Source organism: Barbus barbus (assembly GCF_936440315.1).
Source record: "Barbus barbus genome assembly, chromosome: 26".
Taxonomy (NCBI): Eukaryota; Metazoa; Chordata; class Actinopteri; order Cypriniformes; family Cyprinidae; genus Barbus; species Barbus barbus.
Window position 1 is genome coordinate 6592520 of NC_136754.1, and position 15875 is coordinate 6608394.

Sequence of the window (15875 nt, forward strand, 5' to 3'; positions counted from 1 at the left end):
TGTTTCTTAATTATCATCATTTAGGGGCATTTTCTCAGCAAATTATTTTTTAAAAATCAATTATTATTCAATTAATTAAAGCAATCGTTCACCCAAAAATGAACACAAAATAAAATATTTTGAAGAATGTTGGTAACCAAACCATTATTGGACACCACTGACTTTTTTTTTTCTTTCTTCTCAATACAGTTTTTACATACAAACCAGCAACTCTCTGGTTACCAACAAACTATCCCTTTAATCTACAAAATAGTAATTAATTCCAAGTTAATTAACACCAAGGCTTAAAACACCCTTAAAATCTCACCACTAATATCGCTTAACCTTTGCTCCACTCTCCCTTTCATAAGCGTATCTGTACACAAGCAGAGAAGAGCAAATCCCTGTAGCACAGCTGCACTCTTACATAACGCACACACAATGATGTTTTCAGATTTCTGCATTTTCTTTCATTGTCTTCCTTTGTCAGCGTTTCAGAACAGATGATCCTGAACCCATAAACTCGCTCTCCATCTGAGAGGTTCTTCCCCATGAAGCACGCACACATGCACTGAATCAAACTCATTTCACTGAGACTCAATTAAGTCACATCCATTAATGCCTCGTCTAAGAGTTAAAAATAGAAAGTCCGTTAGCACTCATCTGTCATCAGCTGGATCCGCAGGCAAAAGGACAGACTCCCAAAATGACTGTTAACCTCGTAAAAGCAGTCACAGATTCAGCACAAGAAACACCAGCCCATTGATTATTTATTTACTCATCTTCAGGTTGATCAAAACACGTAGGACTTTTTCTCATGGAACACAAAATCTAATTTTTTTTAAGAATCGCCAAGTTAATTATTGCAAGTGAATGAGGACTAGGGATGTCAAGCTTCAAAATCGTCTCGTGTAGCCAGACCTTCAGACTGACGGCTGAATGTGATGTCTGAGGCTGAGACTAGCTTCAAATTGAGACAAAAGCACCATAAAGTAGGGGCGTAACGATACACGTATTCGTATTGAACCTTTCGGTTCGAGGCTTTCAGTTCGGTATGTATTACAAACCGAACGATTCGATATGTTGGACTACTCCTATTATATTTGGAAAATAAAAGAGCTTAAAGTGTGTGAAATATAATGTTCTCAGTGCCATTGCGCTCAACAAGGCAGCCCAAATGACGTAAGAGGCAACGTACTGTCTGCCCCGCAATAACCTCCCCTTGCTGGGGTGCGCCGAAAGGCATGATCTTATATCGACGATAGCCAGAGATAGTGTCAAAAACATCTACAGTTGGCAATATTAAGATATTTGGTATTTCCAATTAATGTAGGCCTGTTACATTCTTATTTTTATTAGGCCTATTATTATTATTATTATTATGAAGTTACTTTTATTATTAAACAAAAATTAGGCTATTTAGCCTACTCCTCAGTTAAAATGTAAAAAAAACAGGTCTATTATACAATGAATTATAGGCCCACAATTAAAATATTAACACTGCAGTCATCAATAAAAATCATTGAAATAAAAAGCTTTAGCCTATTTCAAGCAGCGAATTTCAAAAACAACCTGTTTAACACGAAATACGTTTCTTCATTTCTTTTCACTATGTACAGCAGTGGTAATTTCGTTGACGAATAATGTGTCATAATTTTCGTTAACGACACTTTTTTTCACTGACTACAACGAGACGATGACGAACGAAAACTCTTTTTGAATGACGTAAATCTATCTATAAAAACGAGACGAAAACGATTTGGGAAGCGATTAATTGAGAACGAATCTGCTGCATAGAAGGTTAGATGCGGACATATGAACTGGCGGGATATAAGCTAAAATACACTTGCTGCACAGCGCATAAAACGTTAAAAAATGTCAATATGTGGGAGTAAGAGAAGAGCAGGCATATGGATAAACCTGACGATGCAAGAGAGAACTCAAATCGGTCCGGTTTTCTGAGCGTAGACACTGAAGCATACACACACAGAAAGCGCGTCTCACAGCAGGTGAGTACTCTTTCACGTCGCATGAACGGAGAAATACACACAAAATGATGTCAAAATGTCCGTTTTGACGAGAATTCTCGTAAACACAGTTGATTACGCCTTAAGTGAACGTAAACAGTGGAGAGAAAATGTATCAGTACATTGCATCCATTGCATCCGTGTATTCAGTTTTAAAGGGATAGCAGCCTAATTTAATTGTTACTGTCCGAGTCATTGATGTTAATCAAGCAACAAAAGAAAGACATACAATCACTCACTGCTCTTGATTGAAAAACTTTAGTAGCCCTAAAGATTAATCTAAATGTATTTATATAAATAAATATGTCTGCTTGAAAGAATGAAGAATATGGTAAAGTTGTTATAAAGAATGCATAATTAGCCTATATAATCATTGGTATTTCAATAAAAAGAAGACCGTGTTCTTGTTCTTTATGAGAAGTGGTTTTATTTAATTTTAACAAAGGCATGTTGTGTGTCACTGCAGTTAAATCGCAGTCTATCATAATAAAACCTATATAATGAGTTTGAACATTTTAGAGAAATGCTTAATAAATGCACTGTAACTAAACCCATTAGACTTTAGCCGACTAAATTTACTGTAGATTTAGTCGACTAAAACTAGAAACAATTCAGATGACTAAAATATGACTAAAACTAAATGGCATTTTAGTCAAAAGACTAGAACTAAAACTAAATCAAAATTTGCTGTCAAAATTAACACTGATATACGGCCACAAGAGAAGTATTAAGAGAATAAATGAAAAGAGTTAGCTATATGTCATTATAATGTTGAAGTGATATCCTTTGGATTGCCTTCATGGTTTAAAACAGAACTATTTCCAACACTATTTCTTATTGGAAGAAAAACAGTAACCAATATACCCCCGTATCGAGCCGAACCGTGAATTTTGTGAAACATTACACCCCTACCATAAAGGTATTATAAAGGCAGCCTAAATATGAATTGGGTGTTATATTTACATTTTTCTAAATATGACAAATTAATTTATTATTTTTGGCCAAGCATTTTTTTTTATAAAACGTGACTAACAGCAAAACTGGGACATTCATAAATGTCATTCAAAAATAAATCTAAAAATATAGCTGCAAGCAGCGATGACGGGCCCAAGCCGTCAGCATACGCCACCCCGGTGGCATCGATAAAACGGTGCCCAGCGAGCACAAGCATCACAGTAACCCTCTGGCAGTTTGGTTTTAAGGGATACGGCAATTAAAGGGTTAATCCAAACCATCAACTCTGTGAAACACACACACACAGAACAACATATAAAACTTTAAATTCTGTGAAAATATATTTTTCATTGGTAGTTGATGTTAGTTAATGCATTTATTAATGCTAACAAATGAGAAATTATTATAGTTACCAAAGGTTTTAATGATTTATAAGCATTTTTTAATTATTTATTTTTCCATTAACTAACATTAATAATTTTTTCTAACACAAATGAATAAAGTAAAAAATATATTGTTAATATTTAATGTTATTTGTGAATTAACCAATGTTAAAAAACAATATTATTTAACTGTTGTTAATTTACATCATTAATAAATATATACCATTTAATGTTTATCAAAATCAATTCCAAAATGTGTTAATATATTATTACATTTTAATGTTTTATCTTTTGAACATGACTATTTTTCTAATATTACAAATATTTTGTTCATTGTTAGTTCATTGTAAGTTCATACTATCAATGAAGAATTAACATGCTGTAAAAAATATATTTTTCATTGTTAGTTCATGTTAATTAATGCATTCCCTACTGTTAACAAATGAGACTTAATTAGAAAGTGTTATCAAAACCTTTAATGCTTTAGAAGCATTTTTTAAGGATTTTCTTGAGACGTTTAAACAGACCCTCTCTCTCTCTCTCTCCCCCTCCACACTCACTGAACTCACACAGTCAGTCACCCATCCAGTCACCCACCGCAAACATTAGAAGCAGTGACAGGAGATCTCTGATAGTTTTTAAATTTTCTCCTCTCCATAGTGTATTGTAAATTCATTAAATTAATCACATATCTCAGACTGTCTTGTTCTGTGTATGTAATTTTTTATGAAGTGTTTGGAAGCTGCTCTTAAAAGATAAAAAAAAAAAGTTTTCTCTTTTTTCTGTAACTTTAATAAATTGCCATTAAAACACCGTTCAAGATATCCTAAATCCGTCCGCAATTTAGCATCTTCAGTATTTTGGCATCATGAGAAAAAATGTTTGGTGTGATTTCTGTGTTTCTGCTTGAAGGAGTATGAATTTGTTTACAGCCTGTTTAAAAAAAAAATCCACATTAAAATAAATATAGCAGACTTCCTGTTGGTCGTAGCTAATGACTGTAAATTAGAAAGTTGTCCGGATTAATAAGAACAATTTATGTACCGAGTTTGGTGTCTGTAGCTATCATTATATATATAATCATTAATAATTATATACCATTTAATGTTGATCAATATTAATTCCAAAATGTGTTTATATATTATTACATTTTAAAGTTTATCTTTTGAACATGACTATTTTTCTAACATTAAAAAGATTAATAAATGCTTTAAAAAAAAATTTCTTTGTTAGTTCATACTATCATGGAAGTATTAACATGCTGTAAAAATATATTTTTCATTGTTAGTTCACGTTAATTAATGCATTTCCTAATGTTAAAAATTGAGACCTTATTATAAAGTGTTATCAAAATCTTTAATGATTTATAAGCATTTTTTAAAGATTTTAAAAAACAGACCCTCTCTCTCTCTTTCTCTCTCTCACCCACTGCCTCAATCCACACAGTCACTGACAGCCCACCCCACCCCACCCCTCACTCAGAGGCAGACTGGCAGGAGCTCTCACTCAGCAGTTTAATAACTCTCTGATAGTTTTTTAATTTTCTGCTCTCCATAGTGTATTGTAAATTCATGAAATTAATCACATATCCTCAGACTGTATTGTTATGTGCATGTAATTTTTTATGAAGTGTTTGGAAGCTGCTCTTAAAAGATAAAAAAAAAAAAAAATCTATTTTTTACAGTAACTTTAATAAATTGCCATTAAATCATCGTTCAAGATATCCTAAATCCGTCCGCAATTTAGCATCTTCAGTATTTTGGCATCATGAGAAAAAATGTTTGGTGTGATTTACGTGTTTCTGTTTGGAGGAGTATGAATTTGTTTACAGCCTGTTTTAAAAAAAAAAACACTTTAAAATAAATATAGCCGACTTCCTGTTGGTCGTAGCTAATGACTGTAAATTAGAAAGTTGTCCGGCTTAATAAGAACAATTTATGTACCGAGTTTGGTGTCTGTAGCTAAAACTAACCCCCCCATTTTTGACAAAAGGTGGCGCTATAGAGTGCCTCTTCCACGCCCGTTTATGAGCTTTTTCCAGTGTCTAACTATCATTAATACTCATATGTGTGTTGAGTTTCATGACATTCTAAACATGTTATCTGCCTCAAAATCACCAGAAACGAATTTTCAACTTTGACACGTTGCCATGGCAACATAAGTTTAGATATCAATATTCCCTCCACAGTTTTACATCGGCCGTGTTTTGACATTATTCTGGTGAAGTTTGAAGCAAATCGAGTAAAAATAAGATGCTGAATTCAAAGCATTTTGAAAACGACACACTTCCTGCAGCCAGTTGGTGGCGCTATAACTTTCAGTCATAATAGTCACATCTATCCGATCGGCATCATACAACGAACAAATCACTGAAGTTTGATCTGCATCATACAATGTATGTGGACGTTATTACGCATTTCCTGGGTCTCATTTTTCGCCATAACTTCATCGCCTCGCCACGGGCAAACCGTTCGACATATCAAAAATATCTTCGCAATTTAGCGTCCCCAATGTCTTGAGATCATGTTCACCGAGTTTGGTGGCAATCGTATGGAAATCCTCAGAGGAGTATATCAAATTCCAGAGCATGCGCTTTTTAAACAGCCCTGAATAGCCGACTTCCTGTTGGGCGGAGCCTAAAACATGCTGCACGGAAGTTGTTCAGCTCAATGAGTTCTATATGTGTACCGAGTTTCATATGAATACGTGCAAGTATGTGTGAGCTATACATCAAGCTTTCTGACAATTTTGCAGGGGGCGCCGTAGAGCCCCTGTGCCACGCCCGGGTCCCAGCCTCAGCGGCGTCCTAATGGCCGCAGGTTCCAATGTGTGTGCCAATTTTCAAGAGTTTTCGGGCACGTTAAGGCCCCCAAAAGTACCCGGATAGTCGAAATAAAAAATAATAAAAAAAAAAAAAAAAAAAAAAAAAAAAAAAAAAAAAAAAAAAAAATAATAATCCTTAGGGGAACAATAGGGCCCTGCGCCTTACTGGCTTGGGCCCTAAATAATTTATTTTACTCTTTGTTTAGATGATCATAATGTTTAAAATGCAACTATTTTATCATGGACTTCTATATTTGGGACAAAGGAATGCACTAAAACATTTCTTGACAGTATTCATAAACTGATCATTATTTCCATGTTAAAGCATATAACTGATAAACCAAAAAAATATTACTACAAAATTTGGTCTAAATAAATTAGAAAATGAATAGCTTTAATGCTATACATGAATTTAGTCATCACAACATCATAATGTACAGTTACTGTATAAAAATGTAAAAACGGAAAATTAAAAATACAATAAGCAACCGATAGGGTACCAATGTATTGTGCATCCCCACTTGTATAATAAAAGCTACAAATAAAAATCCTTTGAAAAGAAACAATATAAAAGATGAAAGTTTTAATGTGACCTTAAAAAGAAACAAGTTATTTTTAGTAAAAATGAAATAAAAGTGCCCTCAGCTGAGGAAACACCCATATATACACTGAACCCTGTATGTTTATACACACACTCACAGCTGCTTATAGCAGAAAGCTACCGTCTTTGACTATTCCAGTGCCATTGGTGCTGATGTTTTAAATATCGTGACAGAGATCTTACAGACACGACCATATAAAGACACAATCCCTCCATCTCTCCCTCTCTCTCTCACACACACACAGCAGGAGATTCACACAAATGCAAAAACCATGCTGTTAAAAGCAGTCGCCTGAGGAATAGGTCCTTCATGAGCTTCATGCAGATTGAAATACCCCTCTGTGGATCTCATGCTATTCAGAATAGCTTGGCACCCAGATAAACAACTTGCACAAACACTTTACCGACCTACAAACAAACACACACAAACACACTGTGTTCACTTGTATGGGCAGGTTTTACTACCTTTTTGGGGACAACATTTCTGAATATACCCAAAAGAAAAGTAAAACCTGTCAAAACTAGTAAAAATCTTCATGAATCTCATGGTTATCTTATTGGAAGAAAAACAGATGTGAATGGGAAGTATACAAAGTTATGTGTGTTTCCTAAACAGAAGATGGGGGTCAGTCTGACATTTACACTCAAACAGACACTTAATGAATGTCTGACAACTAACCAACTTAAATCACATGGGTCTGCACAGCCCATCTTAATGTATCACTGTCGCTTTAAGAGGTATTGAACCAATGAAGTGTGTGACCCACAGCAGTACAGAGAACTTTACACCACAGTTGTGTCCAGTCCCTGCTGTTTTCTTACAGGCATTACTGTGTGTGTGGTGGTCTGCAGTGTTTAAGGCATGCAGTATAGTTTTGGTTAATATAAGTGGTTAATAAAGTGGTTAATTTGGTCTGTGTATGTGAATGGTGCTCTATGGGGTTTACAACATTTTACATCGCAAATATTGGCGTAGACTTTTAATTGGTGCAGTAAAAAAAAAAATCCCAGAACCTCCATATACATACAATTCACTGAAGTTTCCATCTTAAATTATAGCAAAACACCAGCAGCTTTTATTAATTTTCACACAAATTATGATTACAGGAGCAGATTATTAATTAATAAAGACTTATTTTTGTTCTTGCACAATAATATTCAACCTCAAAGCCCTGTTACCCCAGTTCATGATTTGTAAACTAATACTGTTTGCATCACATAAGTAGCTCCATATGTATGGCTTTTGTGATGGAGTAAACTTGCTTGGTAGCTCACCTGGTACAGCATTGCAATTGCAATTCAGAGCACTCTGTATCAGTGAAAACACGAGTCATGTTCAAAGAGCTCAAAGACTTATTATGGTACAGTTGCTTCAGCAAATGCATTTATATTTCACATTTGCTTTTAATAACATTATCAGTTAGGTTTAGGGTAGTGCTGCTCACCCAAATATTTAATGTCTGAACCAGCGCAAAATGTACAACAACCAACTTTACAGAATGCTGCCAGAATTCTGGATAAAACTGAACACACTCTTAGCACAACTCACTGAATATTTTACAGTGTAAATGTTGCAAAATGTACAAGAAACAATGTAATATTTCACAGACAGTTTTGCCACAAGCATATTTTTCCAATGAGACTGAATTGAGTTTTCTAAAAAGGTTATCTGAGAGTTTCTCCAATGAAAGTTCAGCAAGAGGCTGTGGGTCTCTGCAGGGAACTTACTAACACCGTTTTCCAAAATATCCTCTAGGACACCAACAGCTTCATTCCCTGTGGGCAAATCTAGGATTCAGTAGAAATATGGGGACCCACCAATAAAAAAAACCTCAAGATTGCCTATGCCACAAAACACTACATACAGTCATTACATACACAACATTCAAACTGACAGATGTTTTCAAACCACATTTACAGGTTATACTTATGCTAAGAGTTTCTGCATTTCTTTATACGGCAATAACTATACAATAAAAGCTTTATAGTAAAACAAAACCTCTGGTGGCCTAGAGCACAGTGCCTAGTTGTCAGGACAGGGAATTACCTAGAATCCCATGATAATGATTCCTCGGTGAGTTACCTGTTATAGATCTACACCAATTAAAGAGACATACTTTTTTAAGTGGCTGCCATTCTTTGGACTGTACAACACTAAATTGGCTGAGCATGGTGAATGTATATAGCAGTGCTTCAGTAACTTTCATATGGATTTTATTTTTTCCCTAAATGTAACAACCAATTTTAGCATAAAAATACATGTAAACAAAATAGATATGACTGCAATATTACAAATATCAAGCACTAGAACACAAAAAGACAGCCAGAATCCAGTTCTATAGGCAAGAACACATGCATCTGAAAACCTGCCAACCCCCAGCAACAAACCAGACACGATCAGCTGGGATGGCTGAATTTCACACTAAATGTTCACTGGAGAAAGCAATATTATGGATAGAGGACACTATTCATTTTGACCAGAAGTGACAATTTGATGTTAAAAAACCTTAATGATTTGCTTCCTACAAACACGCAGCTTTTCTTGCCACAAAATGTTAATTGATGGACTGACGTTGTGTGGATTCTTCTTGTGATGCTTTTATCAGATGTTTGGACTCTTATTCTGAAGGCACCCATTCACTGCAGAGTAGAAATGCAAAAACAAATGATCCAAATCTGTTCCAATACAGCTTGGATGGCCTGAGGGTGAATACATTTTCATTAAATTTACATTAAAATATTCCTTTAAAATATTTACAGACAACAGATCAGCCCTAAATTCGAACCTCACAGTCTCACACAGAACACCTCTGTTTGTGTTTGGTCTAAAGAGTAGTTACAGTCTGAGCAGCTGAAAGACTAGAACCTAGAAAGAGAATAAAAGCAATGCGAGCAAAAAGAAAAAGGCGAGTTGAATGTAGTTAAAGAGTTGCAGACGTTATTTGGGGGAAAGAGAAAAGCAAATGGAATGTGTGACAATCTAACAGAACCAAGGACACATTCACAAACACCATCCTTGTTTCACTGCCTGTCTCTCTCTCTCTGACACCCACTTTACTTTATTATTCACACGACTTCCTGCAACAAACTACAAATGGACATCAGCATATCAGCTACATCACATCAGCACTCCACTTCCTTGTAAACAGCAACATTCTCTCAGCTGCACTCCACACCATCACAATACCAGTTAAATCATCTCAACAACACTCTACACACACCAAATAATCATACTGACTTATCCTCATAATAACAGCACTCCAAATCAGCATAATATTGACTATTGTTATAATAAAGCTCCAAAATTCACAAGCAGGGCTCAATATCATTACATCACTTGCTGACCAGTGGATCCTCTGTAGTGAATGGGTGCCGTCAGAATGACTGTTTTATAGAAACAATTATAAAATAAGGACCAATTTTATTCGGTTTAGCTATAACAGCTGAAAATGAAATTATGTAACCTCATTACAGATGTAAATTAAACACATTTTTGCTGGAAACATATAGTGATTTATAATTTTCAAACCATTCTAACTGATGCTTCTGATATTTTCACAAATATTTGCTATTTCGGTAAAACTTCTTCCATTGTCAGCTAGATAAATTTATCATTGGTGACGTTTAAGTTAGCAAAATTTGGAATAAATGTTCAATACATAGAAAACTAAATTATGCAGCCTACATTTGTAAGGCATGACAACACATGTACAACATTAGCAAATGTAAGATGAACATGATAAGATTGCAATTAACGGTAGAGCTGCACGATTCTGGATAAATTGAGAATCACAATTTGTTTTGTCTCAAATAGAGATCACGATTCTCCCACGATTCTGAACTAAACAAAATAATGTGTGACAAAATATGAATTGCTGCAGTCTATTTAAAAGTGTTTCATTTAAATTAATTATTAAACATTTTAATCTATAATACAGTATGGCCCGGTTTCACAGACAGGGTTTAGACTAAGCCAGGATTAGATCATAGTTCAATTAAGAAATTTAAGCAATTTTTATAAACATGCTTGGGAAAAAAACATTACTGGTGTGCATCTTGAGACAAAACAAAGGCACTGATATATTTTAAGATCAGTCAGAGCAAGTTTATTTCAGTTCAAACAGCTCAGATTTACATTTTAGACTAGGACTAGGCTTAAGCCTTGTCTGTGAAACCCGGGGTATACGTATTTAAAATATAGTGTATTTAATACACCAATTTTTATTATTAAAATTATGAAAAACTGGTTTGTATTAATGATTCAATGACAAATACCTCACTTGTTTTATTAATGGATGAATCAGTGTTTTTGAACGAATCTCGAATGAATGATTCAATGACAAATACTTGTCAAAACCTAGTGGCGAAACGATTCAATCGACACAAACGTTATTTGAAGCTTCACTTACTTTCAAAAGATGAGTGGCTCTATTTTGATCGCTACCATAGACATCAATGTTTGTAGCTGAACTATAAACTTTTATCCCAGTATTTCTATGAATGACTGTAAGACAGAAATAATACTGTGTAGTTGAAAAGACTGTTTGTGAAACTTTTTCTTACCTAAACACGTTAACTGCCTGCTCTCTGGATCAGCAGCAGCGCGAATGCAGATTTGAATGTTCCGGTATAATCCGGTTTTAATAGACACGGGCGAATCGATGTCATTTAGAAATTAGATTGCGTGGGGTATTTGAATCAAGATTGCGATCTTTTAACGATTAATCGTGCAGCTCTAATTAACGGTTGAGTCAGATGAGCCAAAACTGGCCAAATCTTACATTAGGTCATCCTTAACTTCATCATAAAATCAGATTTTCCATAACAATAACACTTCATATGATTATGATTATAATAAATTAACTATAATAACTTGAGACTTAGGAGGAGCTTCTTCCCCAGGCCATCAGGCTCCTAAACTCTAACTCTGTGTCATAACATCACTTGACTCCATGTTAATATCACCATATCAATAAGCTATTCATAATTTTTTCTACCTCATATCGCTGCTATTAAAATATCCTGTACAACTTTTTTGCACATTCCTCTTATTACCATTTAAGTCAACAACATACTGACCTGCACATTTTTATTTTTTATCTTTTATTTTTTCTACTTTTATTTTTCTTAATATTTGTATTCTATATAATTGCACTGTCCTTGGAGCGGACCTGACTTACAATTCACTGCTGGTTATACTCTGTATAATTGTGTATGTGACTGTATAATTGTCTATGTATATTAACTGCTCCATCACAATGGAACATCTTTAATAGTCATCATAACAGCTGTCATCGTACACATATACACTAACAGATGTCCTGTTTAAGAGAAAACACAGTGGCAACAACATTCATTTAACAATAAATCATCGACTACACACACACACACACACACACACAGGTGGCCAGCACTGAGAACACAAACAATTCTGCTCATATGCTACTAAAAGAGAAAATTATTTATTCATGTGAACAAACATGCTTTTGTCTCCCTCGCCCCTGCTCTCTTAACTCATATATCGAGCTAAAATCTCTGAGCTTCAGATCATTTAACTGTAAAAGCAGCGTATTGAACGCTATTAGTCTAAGTGCTGATCCTGAATGCTGATTTCTCCCCGGTGCAAACTAGACTTTGAGGTATTCTGGGGATCTGGTGGTGGAAATGGTGGTCAAAACAGCAGCCCAAGCTATTAACCTCTACATTTTTTTTCCATCTCATACTACATATCTATGGACATTACTGGATGCAATAGCAATTATTTTTTGCGAGTTGGTGATTAATGCTGGGACACAGTTTGGACAAGTTTATGTTTAGAACCTGAACCAACCTGTTTATCAAACCCGTTTTTGCTTTGTAAAAGAATTATTGTTAATATAATATAACCTGTCTCAAAAGTTCAGACTTCATGGATTTGTAGAGGGAAAAACAGAAGATACAGACTCTCAAATTCAAATAGAACTAATCTTAATTCAAGTCATTTAGTAGTGATTTAAGCCAGGTGTTAAAATCTAATCATATTTGCACATATACTCCAAATTAAGAAACTATACACTATATAGGCAGCAAAACATAAATCAGGAGAAACACAAATGATTAGTTCATCTGAGGCTTTCCATTCATTTGTCACGTGACAGAATAAATGAATCATGAATGAGCCATCATCTTGGATTTAGTTCAGAAAACCGGTAAAGGCCCATTCACAACAAGAACATTAACTATAACTATATTAGTGTTCACACCAATGTACAATTACGTTCTGTTTGCTTTAGCACTTTAAATTTGGATTCTGATTGGCTGTCAATGTTTTTTAGTTGGGAAATAAAAACATTCTGAAAGTGATTCCCACGATATCATTCCTCTGTGTTGTTATTATTATAGCTGTGCTTTCCATACTCTCATAGAATTAGAATAGTTATTAAAACTTCACGGTTATAGCATGAATGGCCCTTAATGCTATCAATGCTATACTAATGTTATGGTTAAGGTTAGGCATTAATATTTGTTTTAAAGTTGTGTATTCCTTCAGCAATGCTAAAACCAATGAAATCTATAGAATTGGCTGTGGGGCGGAGTTTGCGCTTAACTTGCATGGCAGCGCCCACGAAAAGTAGTCATTTTCTAAAAGACTGACATTTCTAGAGTGTTGTAATGATATTTCTCTAAGTCCTTAAGTTTTTTATGAGTAAAACTTTTTTAAATTAGCACCCAAAAAAAAGTATCAAGTGCACTTCTAGAGCTCCATATACACTGCTAGCGACGCGACGAAACTAATCAACAAAGCTGAACGCCCGGAACTATGCGCGCGGACAGTGAGCTCTCGCGCTAAACGAACAGCTTTGTTGATTCTGGAACGAGAGCGTTCCGTTTTTGTCACGTCGGTCTGTAGAAGTGTAGAAAATGCACGGTTTAAATAACGAGTAGAGGACATATTAATGATCACTGTTAGCCTAGCAGCAGCAGCTCTCATCAGCTCACTCAAACAAAGCGCAGGACTCACGTACACATAAGAAAAGTTCAAGACATATTTGCATCACAAAAAGCAAAAGGATGCTTCAGTTGCAGCATGTAAACAAAAAGTCAATGTACGTGATATCGCATTCTAGTAAATGCTGTCATTTCTAACAGGTCCCAAAGTAGAATAATAACGTTTCAAACGTGGAGTAAACTTCGCTCTCTTATATATTACTTAATTTGCCCCATTTCTCACTGGCTCCCAGAAGTCTGCTGTGGACATAAAGAACAAAGAGGAAGGTCCAGCACACTAGAACAGAATAAAAACACAAAACGCTTTATTTCCTGGGGAATAACCCCATTCTTTCCCGAAGTGTCCGGACTGTCCCAATCCCTTCCCCCGCTCACTTACTCGGTCTCGACACCGCCATATTTGCAGCCCTCACCGGCGCAACTATGTTTCCAGAGGATACAGAGAAACAGCATCTCACCTTGGCGATCGCTCTCCTGTATCGCATCGCGGCCTGCTGGACGAGCGAGTACACTTTAATGTTGCCATCTCCGCACGGAACCACGACCCGAGTTCTTCCAAAACACACCGTCACTTTCATAGCTCCAACTCTCCTTAGACCTTCCCGACTCCGAGGGAAACTCGGGATCAAAGGCTCCCGTGCTCTGGTGTCCAGATCATTAATAACCTTGGCGGCTCAGTGTAAGTTACGATCGGTACTCGTTCCGTTTCATCGCGGCGGGCGCTGTGTGGCGGTGTATGACCACCTGTTTAGTGTTTGGGATCTGTGTACGGGAACCGCGCCGTGATCAGCAACGAAAACGGGCTTCTTGCGCCCTCTAGCGGGGGGTTAAACGACACTGGCGCAAAGCGTGTGCGTGCGTATGTACAAGTTTAGCTGTAATTGTGTGATCGTAAAGTCAAACTAATTTAACATTCACAATTCACGTTTTCCATTTCTTTTCTTTTTTTGAAATGTCTTCACATATACAGTGAAATATGTGAATATCAGTTTGTGTACCTGTGTCATTTTGTTTGTACTGTTGAAGCTTCTGTCATCAAAACAAATTCTTAGTATGTGTAAACATACCTGGCAATAAAGCTGTTTCTGATTTTGATTCTGATTCTGTGAGGGTTTGGTTAGTGTATAGAGGTTCATTTATGAGATGCAGAAATGGAATCTCAATCACAAGTAGACTGCAAATTAAAACCTTGTGTCTGAACAGGGAAGTATGTTCTCCAAATATTGTGACTTGACTTGATTTGATTTGATTTGACTTAGACTTGACCTCGAAAGACTGAAAACAACCAATCAAACACCGAATGAATGAATGAATGAATAAAAACTTTAAAATAAAGAAGTGACATTTAATAATAAATTGAGGAAATAAGATATCAGTTTAATAATAAGCATAAAAATGGAAATAAATTATGTATAAATGAATATACATATTTAAAATTTAAAAATTAAAACTAAAAAATAATTATTTTAAATTTAGTTAAATAAAACAATGAGTTAAATTATTTTTAAATAAAAAATCTAGTAAAATAGATAAATAAATACATATATACATAATATTAAATGCACATTTTAAATTGCATTTAAAAACTGTTTGCCGTTTCTTCCTTTCTTTATTGTTATTATTATTATTTTTATTTTGTCAGATGCTTTTCTTTATCTATTTGTTAATCAAGTGATACTAGACACAGTTCACTTGTGGGGGCAACCAATCAACTTGGCACTCAATTTTAAGAGCAACTCTTTCTCTAAAGTTAAATATTAATTTTTTCAATTTAAAAACTGATTTATTTATTTAAATTTTCATGTTTGAAGTATTAAATCTATAGATTATTCAATAATTCTGTTTTTAAGTGTCTTTCCTAGTCCTCCATATGTCAGTGTGTGAATGATTTAGTCTGTTGGCATTGGTTTCCAAACATATGGACAATTATGGATATATGTATGATTTTGTGTGTGTCACATTTAACTTTCTGCTTGTAGGGCAGAGCTGTACTAAAATAGAAACACTGGGCAGTGAAACTGCACACGCACACACCGAGGGCCTGATACAGATTAGTTCTACACACCCAGTTGAGTGAAGCTTTAGTGGAACAGCTGTAGGATTACGTATGCTTTGATCTAC

The 15875-nt window shown here is 35.2% G+C and overlaps 1 protein-coding gene across 2 annotated transcripts in view; it reads right to left on the minus strand.

Annotated features, from left to right (window-relative positions):
* pard3ab (par-3 family cell polarity regulator alpha, b) overlaps positions 1-14542 on the minus strand; it is a 75794-nt gene extending 61252 nt beyond the window's left edge. For both annotated transcript variants that reach the window (XM_079380151.1, XM_079380150.1), the window contains exon 1: positions 14213-14542. In XM_079380151.1, coding sequence (XP_079236277.1) covers positions 14213-14332 — 120 coding nt within the window. In that variant the 5' untranslated portion in view covers positions 14333-14542. The remainder of the gene's footprint in view (positions 1-14212) is intronic.
* Positions 14543-15875: the final 1333 nt, after the last annotated feature.